This window comes from Dendropsophus ebraccatus, chromosome 10 (assembly GCF_027789765.1).
Source record: "Dendropsophus ebraccatus isolate aDenEbr1 chromosome 10, aDenEbr1.pat, whole genome shotgun sequence".
Taxonomy (NCBI): Eukaryota; Metazoa; Chordata; class Amphibia; order Anura; family Hylidae; genus Dendropsophus; species Dendropsophus ebraccatus.
This window is the reverse complement of record NC_091463.1, coordinates 16,745,235-16,755,149: the sequence shown is the minus strand read 5'-3', so window position 1 is coordinate 16,755,149 and position 9,915 is coordinate 16,745,235. Positions and strand designations below refer to the sequence as shown.

General features: G+C 46.6%; 1 protein-coding gene across 1 annotated transcript; it reads left to right on the top strand.

The window, feature by feature from the left end:
* The first annotated feature begins 567 nt into the window (after positions 1-567).
* Positions 568-8,720, top strand: ST6GALNAC4 (ST6 N-acetylgalactosaminide alpha-2,6-sialyltransferase 4). Its single transcript, XM_069985535.1, has 6 exons — positions 568-682; positions 1,790-1,830; positions 2,317-2,466; positions 2,816-3,225; positions 3,960-4,067; positions 5,345-8,720. Exons 2-6 carry the CDS (start codon positions 1,819-1,821, stop codon positions 5,529-5,531), a joined length of 867 nt encoding a protein of 288 aa, XP_069841636.1. The 5' UTR covers positions 568-682; positions 1,790-1,818; the 3' UTR covers positions 5,532-8,720.
* The last annotated feature ends 1,195 nt before the right edge of the window (positions 8,721-9,915 follow it).

Here is a 9,915-nt window from a genome sequence, read left to right as displayed (position 1 = left end):
GGTAGCCGCAGTCGGGCACCGTACAGTATCCCAGGTAGCCGCAGTCGGGCACCGTACACTGTATCCCCGGTAGCCGCAGGCGGCACACATACACAGGGCACCGTACAGTATCCCCGGTAGCCGCAGTCGGGCACCGTACAGTATCCCCGGTAGCCGCAGGCGGGCACACACAGGGCACCGTACAGTATCCCCGGTAGCCGCAGGCGGCACACATACACAGGGCACCGTACACTGTATCCCCGGTAGCCGCAGGCGGGCACACATACACAGGGCACCGTACAGTATCCCCGGTAGCCGCAGTCGGGCACCGTACAGTATCCCCGGTAGCCGCAGGCGGGCACACACAGGGCACCGTACAGTATCCCCGGTAGCCGCAGGCGGCACACATACACAGGGCACCGTACTGTATCCCCGGTAGCCGCAGGCGGGCACACACAGGGCACCGTACAGTATCCCCGGTAGCCGCAGTCGGGCACCGTACAGTATCCCCGGTAGCCGCAGGCGGGCACACACAGGACAGGCCGGGAGGAGCACGGATCCCCCCGCAGTGTGCACGGGGCGGGACTGATGCTTCCTTATCCGGGGGAGGAGGCCTCCCCTTCAGGCCTCGGACTGTGGTATCAGCTCATCCCGTGCCAGGGATACCCACACCGGGCTGACCCATGCGGCGGGCACCGGGGAGGTGAGTGTACCGGGTACCGCATAAGAGCGGGGATGGTGCGGTACCGCACGCAGGCTCTTATGTACAGACTGGGCAGTGCCAGAGATTCATGGCACCGACACTATAGACATTTGGGGTACCGGCACCCTCTATACCAGGCATAAAGAACCTGCAGGCCTCCAGCTGTTACCGAACTACAATTCCCATCATGCCTGGACGGTCATTGGCTCTCGATGCATGATGGGAGTTGTAGTTTAACAACTGGAGGGCCGAACGTTCCCCATCCCTGAGCTTTACCCTATACCGTATATATGGTAATATGAGGGCCGTCAGCCAGCAGTGAGATGTGTATGGGGCAGACAGGGCATGTCCAAGGGGCAGGAGAATGTGACTGCCAGCCTTTACCCCCTTCTCCCCATGACAGTAAGGGTATATTCACACACTGCAGATATATTGTGTATTTTCCAAATTAAGTTCCCCAAATCTTCACCATATCTGCAGCCTGTGCCCAGAGCCTTGAGGGCAGAATCTGTATGGAATGCGGCAGCTGTTCTCCAGATGGGGAAGGATCAGGCATGTTGGATATCACAGTGCCCGATCTCTTTGTTCTCTGGGTGTCTGGCAGCGGCTTTCTTTCTTTTTTTGAATGCATGCATGCTCAGCCATGCTAAATGTGCATGCATGTTCATGTGCATGGTAAACACATGCACACAGCCAAGTTGAGCGTGCATGTATATAGATAGCTGGAGGCTGGATAAGTGTATGGCAGCTATAAGGTGTGTAGCCACCTGAAATCTAATATGTATGTGACCTCTAGATGTATAATCCGTGCACAGATCCTCCAGGGATTGGCTATGTCTTGCAGCGGCTCGCTGGCCAGTACAGGACAGAGTATCTGGGAGAGCAGGGACCACCCTCCATGTGCTGGACCCCCTATGTGACCTTATACAGACAGGAAGGGGCAGCGATGAGACAGGAGGGCACAAGAGGGCTAGAAATACTCGATGTATATGTGCCCTAGTAGTAATATATATATATATATATATGTATATACATATATATATATATATATGTATATATATATATATATATTTTACGTGTATTTTACCTGTTTTCTCTTTCTTTCAGGCCCTCGGAGTCTCCATTACTGATGAAACATGAAGATCTTAGTAAGTGCCGATCCCGCTATCAGCTTGTTGACTACTAAAGCTAGCCCTGCAGGGGGCGGTATATCACCTAGGCTAGTCACCTATTGAGGGACTTATGTGGTCCCCCCTCTTTTTCAAAGTCAGGGGACAGAAGCCGTATGCTATGGATACGGCTATATACATTCATCATATAGTGAGATAGCACTGTCTAATTATGCTTTATGCCCCAGCTGTGGCAAAACAACAATTCCCAAAGGCTGCCCGGGCATGATGGGAGTTGTAGTTTTGCCACAGCTGGAGGTATTTAGGTTCCCCATCTGGGGCATAAAGCATGGGCCGGGGGTTAAACAGAGATAGGGGAGGGGCAGCACTGGGGAGAGCTTTGTGTCTGGTAAGATAAGTGAGTCCTTTATATATACACGGGTGGCTGTCCTCATTGGTTGTGGTAATTTTTTTCCTTTTAGACTTTTTTATTTTTACCTTTCTCACATGTGGTTGTTTCCTTAGGGTCGGGTGTGTGTGGCGAGTCTGCTGCTCTGTGTCATCCTCTGGTTATCTTGGATTAAAACGAACGTCAAGGAACCAGAAGAGCGTCGGCCATCTTCCCTACCTCATATACTGCAGCTCTGGGGGTACAGCCGCCTTCCAGATGGTGAGGTGAGGAAACAATAATGTCTCTATTACAGATTACAGCAGTGCTACCCTCTCAAGCATCAGTCTGTTAGAATTGCCTTGAAGAGTGGTCTCTTATGGGGGTGGTCTTCTCCCTATTTATCTGGTCTTTATAAGGGTATTACTGTAGTTGTTACTGTAGAGTTGCCCCATCCTGGTCTTCCAGAAACGGCACCTCTCTTGTCCTCAGGTTGGGTGTGGCATTGCAGCTCCGCACAATTTAAGTGAATGGAGGTGAATTGTAATACCGCACACAACCTGAGGACAGGGGGTGGCGCTTTTTTTGCAAGGAAGTAGCTGTAATTTTTAATGTTTGCTGTCTTCTTTTCTATAGCCTCTGGTTAGGAATCCCTGTAAGACGTGTGCGGTGGTCTCCAGCTCGGGGCAGATGCTTGGTTCTGGTCTGGGGCCACAGATTGACCAAGCCGAGTGCGTCCTGCGCATGAACACGGCTCCTACTCTGGGCTACGAGTCAGATGTCGGCAGCCGCAGCACCCTGAGGGTTGTGTCCCATACCAGTGTACCGCTACTGCTCCGCAACCAGTCCTACTTCTTCCAGCACTCCCAGGACACGGTGTATGTGGTGTGGGGACCCCCCAGGCAGATGGACATTGACCAGGGGATCACATATCGCGCCTTGCTGCAAGCTAAGAGCAAGTTTCCTGGCGTTAATATCTACACGCTCACACAGAGCATGATGGCGCACTGCGACCAGGTCTTCCAGAACGAGACGGGAAAGAACAGGTAGGAGCCCACCGCATTGTCTGTGACAGATATTACTATACAGGACACCTTAAAGGGATAGTTCACCCAAAAAATATTTTCTTTCAAATCAACTGGTGCCAGAGATTTTTAATTTACTTCTATTAATAAATCTGAACTCTTCTATTTTTTAGCTGCTGCATGTCCTGCAGGAAGTGGTGTATTCTCTCCAGTCTGACACAGTGCTCTCTGCTACCACCTCTGTCCATGTCAGAAACTGTCCAGAGCAGGAGAGATTTTCTATGGGGATTTGCTGCTGCTCTGGACATTTCCTGACATAGACAGAGGTGGCAGCAGAGAGCACTGTGTCAGACTGGAAAGAATATACCACTTCCTGCAGGACATACAGCAGCTGATAAGTACAGGAAGACTTGAGATCTTAGAAGGAAAATAAGTAAATTACAAAACTCTGGCACCTTCTGGTACCAGTTGATTTGAGAGATTTTTTTTTTCTGGCAAACTACCCCTCCCTTTAGGGCTTAAAAAAAGTGACCACTTTTCTTCTCGAAACAGCGCCTCTCCTGTCCTTAGTTTGAATATGGGTTTTGAAATTCACTGCCGTTCAAATGAATGGAGTTGGGTTGTAATACAACACACAACCTTAGGACAGCGGTGGCGCTGTTTTTGTCATTGGAAGGGAAATAATTTCAAATTTATTTTTCTGTTGTGTTTCCTCACGTCTGCCTGTCGCCATTCCCTTCGTATCGTGCCCACAGAGCCATGTCGGGTACATTTCTGAGCACCGGCTGGTTCACTATGATTCTGGCCATGGAGGTGTGTGAGGAGGTGTCGGTGTTCGGGATGGTCAGCGAGAACTACTGCAGGTAAGGAGATGATGTGGTGCGATACGTCCATCACTACAATCCTATAGAGATGTATTGATGTAAGCCTAGGTTCACACTACATCTATGGTGTACATCACAGTTATCCATCGGGAAGAACAGGTGCCATTGTATACTGTGACATACAGCAGTGGGCGCAATATATTTCAATGGTTCAAAAATGAAACATATTGGGTAAACCATAAACTGGGGGGATGTGCGCCCCAATTAGTATGTGCTTTAGTTTCTTCTCTACATTGCCCGAGGGCATGCATTCTGTAAATGCTTTAATAAATGTGTCCTACTGTGTTCTGTATAGTGCAGGGCCTGTGGGTGCTGAGCACCTGACACAGTAAAAATGGAAAATGCCATAGGTAAAAATTGGTGCAGAGAGAAGGGATTTAAAGGGGTTGTCTGGGGATTAAAACATTTTTGATGGGCTGTACTCACCTACCCCCAGCTACCCCGCTGAGGCTCTCAGTCACTGCTCATCATTGCTACTTCCTGGTGACGCATCATTCCTGCTCAGCCAGTCACCAGCCACAACAGTGTCCTATCCCAGATTGTGATTGGCTTACCAGGAAGTAGCAGACATTGGCAGCATCAGCACAACGACTGTGGGGGCTCGGGGGAGGTGAGTACATCTTTTTTATTCTTACACATATAAAAATGTTTTTAATCTCTGGACAAACCAGAGGGGTATTCCCATCTCGTGAAACTACCCCTATTCACAGGATGTGGAATATTGGTGGGGATCTGACTGCTGGGACCTGCACCAATTCTGTGAATGGGGATAAAATAGTTTCTGGTATGAGTGATGTGCTGGACGGGCATGGTCGGACCCCCACACTGAGCTTGTTATCCTCTGTCCTGTGGACGGGACAAGTTGAGATAGGAATACCTCCTTTGTGCCTCACTAGTAACAGTATGTATATACCAGTATGTACCTGTGTAGGCACAGCTCTTGCTCCCTTGTGTAGGACCCCTGCCCTGGGGGGGTTATGTTCCCTACAGACATGTGTCTGCCTGAATGACTCACACAGCGTTCCTGCTGTTCACACAGAAGGTTTCGGCCCTCGGATGACGTCTGCACCTTCTGGAGATCTGTCGTATAGAAGCTGTTTTAGTACTGACTGTGTAGGAAGAAACCTCAAAGTGATGGGGACAGGTCATCCATGGGGGCAAGGGTCACATATTGGCTACTATCTTGTAATTCAGGACTATATGTGTATCTATATACTGTATTTATACATAACCCTTATAATCCCATCTTCCCATAGGGATCGCCCACACCCACCGGTGCCTTACCACTATTATGAAAAGGGCCGCCTGGATGAATGTACCACATACATGATGCACGAGAAAGCAATGCGGGGGGCCCACCGCTTCATTACCGAGAAAGCCGTCTTCTCCCGCTGGGCCCGCAGAAAACGGATCTATTTTAAGCACCCATCCTGGGAGGCATGACACTGAACGCAACCTCCCTTTTAGCCATTTTTTAATGAAAGCAGGTGACGTGGATGGGGAATTGCTGTGCCCGCGGCTACTGTACGGAGTATTGTGACAATCTCAAAAAAGAGACACAGCCTGCTCACCGTTTTATATGACTCTTTTAGGACGTTTGCTGCTGCTTGGAGGAGGCACACCTACCATAAGCAGCAGAATGTAATGTTCCTGGATGCTAAAGGATACTAACGTGCCCCGGGCAGCACTACAGGGACTATGAGCAGTATTATTTATTTATGTTGTTACGGTATTATTCCAGTGAATTGCGGCGCTCCTGCAGTTCACAGTCATACCACCAGGTGGAGTGCCACAAGTTACGCAGCCCAGTGTTAAAATGACCGGATTTTGGTGCCAGAATTAGTTTTATTACTTCCATAATGGCATGGCAGGGTCCATGACATGCAATGCAGACTGAAGATCGCAGAAGACAATGCATCTTAAGGGGTCTTACAGTTTTAATATCGTCCCTTGTGTTTTTGGGAGGTTATCCAGGCTGTAAAATGGATGATCTACAGCATTTGAAAAGGCTACAGCACCTGTGTGAGTGCTGCAGCCTCTTAATGTGTATAGATGTGCTTATCCTTGCATCACTGGTATACATTGAAGATGCTGGGGCACCTTCAAATGGATGACCCCTGTCCTTTATTTACAAGCTGTATGCTCCTTTAAGTAGAGAGTCAGACTGGGATCCCCCTCCCCCATGCAACTTATCACCCCATGACTAAACATTTATGCTACTGTATACGGGGTGGGTGGGGGCAGCAGACTCCTTGTGCTGCCCATACTTGCCATAGTGGACAAGCATGGGGTTGGTAATGGCAGCAGATCAGCCAGCCATTGCCATGAAGCTAGGGGTTTCCTAGAGATGAGCAGGCTGCATACAGTCTGTATAAGAGTCCGGTTACATAATAAAGCCTGTGCAATTTGTGGAACTCCCATTGACTTTAATGGTTGTTACACAAACAACATGGCTCCTTGATCTGGGGTCCCAAGGTTCTCTTCATACTATGCACCATGTGCAGTATAGATGGCGGCCAGGCTCCAGGGGGGGGCAGAAATGGCTGATTCATCATATTATGGAGCTAGCACAGTTATGTACACCGGTACGGAGCCCATGGCTTATAATATCTCTAATGCAGATATAACATGAAGCACGCCTGATTCTGCCGCCTCGGCAGTAGAATTAAAAGTAAATTATTTTTTTAAAAAAATATTTTTATTTTTTTCATAAACGGCGTCCACTCTGCTATCAGTATCTATTGTAGAAGATCTCGGATACATCAGAAGTAACGCTGAGGAGTTCGCAGCTTCCCTGTCTCCCGTCTAGACCATTACCCAGGCAGTTGCTATGGTTACAGTATCTTTCTTCAAGCTTTTCCCTGCACTGATTAGTAAGGAGATGAAGGTAACGCGGTGACACGTCCTGACATTAGGTGTTGGAACGGTTATTATAGCGGGTGACAGATTTGTCAATTGTTTTTTATTGTCAGGGAAGATTTATGGCGCTGCTTTATAATGAGATTCACATTGTTGCCCATAGCAACCAATTAGCTCAGCTTTTATCTCATTAGCAACCAATCAGCTCAACGTTCATCTCTCATTAGCAACCAATCTACTCAGCTTTCATCTCTCATTAGCAACCAATCACAGCTCAGCTTTCATGTATCACGTTGCTCTAGTAAAATGAAAGCTGAGCTGTGATTGGTTGCTATGGGCAACATGCAGAATCTGACTATAAAATGGTGGCATAAATGGCCCCCATTTTGCTTCCAGTTTTTGCCATTAGCAGCCTCAGGGTCTCCCCGAGCACCCCTGTCTGATGCTCTATCTACTACTGATATAGTTTGTCAAGGAACAAACTAAAATTGGAGATCCCTGTTGGCCAAATGGTGGGTCAGCCAATAGCCGTCTCTTCTCAATCTCCTGGCATATATATGAACACTTAGCTCAGCTAAGTATTCGTATGTTTGGAATGGGGTTGGGGGTGTAATTTCCCAAAGAACAGAAGGATCAGGCAGTTAACATCGAACATGCCCAATCCTTCTTTCCACTAACATCTGCCATCGAGGAAGATGGTTCCCCATGGTTGCCCCGTCCCACTGAAGTCGGACTTTAGTGTTAAGCTTTACCTTTGAGGGGTAAGTAAAGCATAACATAAAAGACAGGTCAAAGGGGGTTCGATGCCAAGAACGGAACAATTTAGAGAGATTTTTACACTCCATTGTAATACAGAAAGGAATGGAAAGCACAATAAGCTCATTGGCCATAGGGTTAGCATATTTTTCATAAACCTGTTTCACTTATACTTCTAGGTGACTACTTGGAAGTTGTCACCAATAGAGCTAACTGTTCTAGTGTGTTTCTACCAAGTACTGTGAGTGACCAAGGGTGTACTGTTCTGCAGTGGTTATTAGGGTGCTAAGGAGTGATTCAGGCTCCGCCTACTCAGCACAGTACACTTCTATACCATCAAAGTAGTTAGTAGAGACACATAGTTCCATAACTAATCAGTGACCTGCTTGATGGTGGGATCAAATTATTTAAATAATGTAAAATTGGTGAAAATGAAAAATAATGAAAATGTGTCACAAAATTTTTAGATTTGACATTTTCAATAATAACATTGGATTTGATTCATTTTTCTGCAGTCAGCCAATGGGCTTAAGCCTGTGCCAGGACATGAAGCCATGACAGTTGCATGATGACGTCTTGCATGGTGCCTTTTGATATTGCATCTAGTTGTTGTGTTTCACTCTATTTAGATATGGTGCCAACTTTATAATGGTGCCCAGAAGTTTGAGACTGGCGCCCCTTGAGGCATTTTATTGCTTTAGTAGGTAAGCAAATACAGACTCCGTACTTGCTGCGTCTTTGGCGCGGATCTGCGCAGTCATGCGAAAAGTGATCTCTCATGTTTATCAGTATTTGCCAGTCCCTTGTGAGGGTCCATGTCTGGCATAAATAGCTACAATAATCTGAATTCCCTCTGTTTACACTGTTTTCTGTGTGTAAATGTACATGTTTAAAAATTTTGTTTTCTATGTTCTTTTAATAAGTTTCAGTATTCAGCCATGTTGACATTTTATGTGCCTTTTACCTGTGGATGATGCTCAAATATTTTTCTTTGGTTTCTGTTACTTTGCAGTAAAATGACTGACTTTTTATTATTCGTGTGTGAAGTTTGGTTTTTATTGGGGCAGTAATGTATTATATTTACCATACCGATACAGGCTGCAGGGAACAGAACAAGGCGGTATACTTAAGGTTCTTCTACGGTGAAAGATTTGTTGGTTGAGGGCGGCTTCAAACGGGTGGCGATCAGCCAGAACAGCACTCATTTGCAGTGCCTTTACATGGCATGACAAATCGAGCGGCTAGGCTGCACAAGTGATACTTGTATCGTTCATGCAGCCGTGGAAACCGACAGCACAGATATGTATGTAAGATATGTATATATCCGTGCTATCCATTTCCAAATCACAAGCAGTGTATACTTACCATCAGTGCTGCTTGTGATCCGGCATCCGGCTGTCCAGACCTCCGCTGGACAGGCTTCTGCTGTATCTGCAGGCTCCTCCTGTCTATCGTTCTGGAGAAGGCGGTGTCCTAAAGATACAGCAGTGGCCAGAGGATGGGAGAAGCAGTGCAGATGGTAAGTACACACGTGATTTGGAATTGGATATATACATATTCATGCTGTCAGTTTCCCTTTATCATTATCGGCCGCACATCCCTGTTTACACATTTTGAAACCTGCTCTAAAGACACAATGAGCCGAGGATGATCACTGTCCCTTTTACATGGGCCGATTATTGGGCAAATGAGTGTTTCTAGCAACACTTCCACTGACATTTTCGTTTTTGAGTTTTCGTTTTTTCCTCCTTGTGTATATAAGGCCATAGCACTTGCATTTTTCCACCTAGAAACCCACATGAGCCCTTATTTGTTGCGTCTTTAATTGTACTTTGCAATGACAGACTGAATTTTTGCATAAAGTACACTGCAAAACCAGAAAAAATTCAATGTGTGGTGAAATTGAACAAAAAAACGCATTTCTTTTATTTGGGGGGTATTTTTTTTTTACACCATTCACCCTGGGGTAAAACTGACTTGTTATGCATGTTCCTCAAGTCGATTACAACGATATATAACATGTATAACTTTTCTTTTATCTGATGGCCTGTAAAAAATTCAAACCATTGTTACCAAATATATGTTCCTTAAAATTGCTCCATTCCCAGGCTTATAGCGCTTTTATCCTTTGGTCTATGGGGCTGTGCGAGGTGTCATTTTTTGTGCCACGATGTGTTCTTTCTATTGGTACCTTGATTGCGCATATACGACT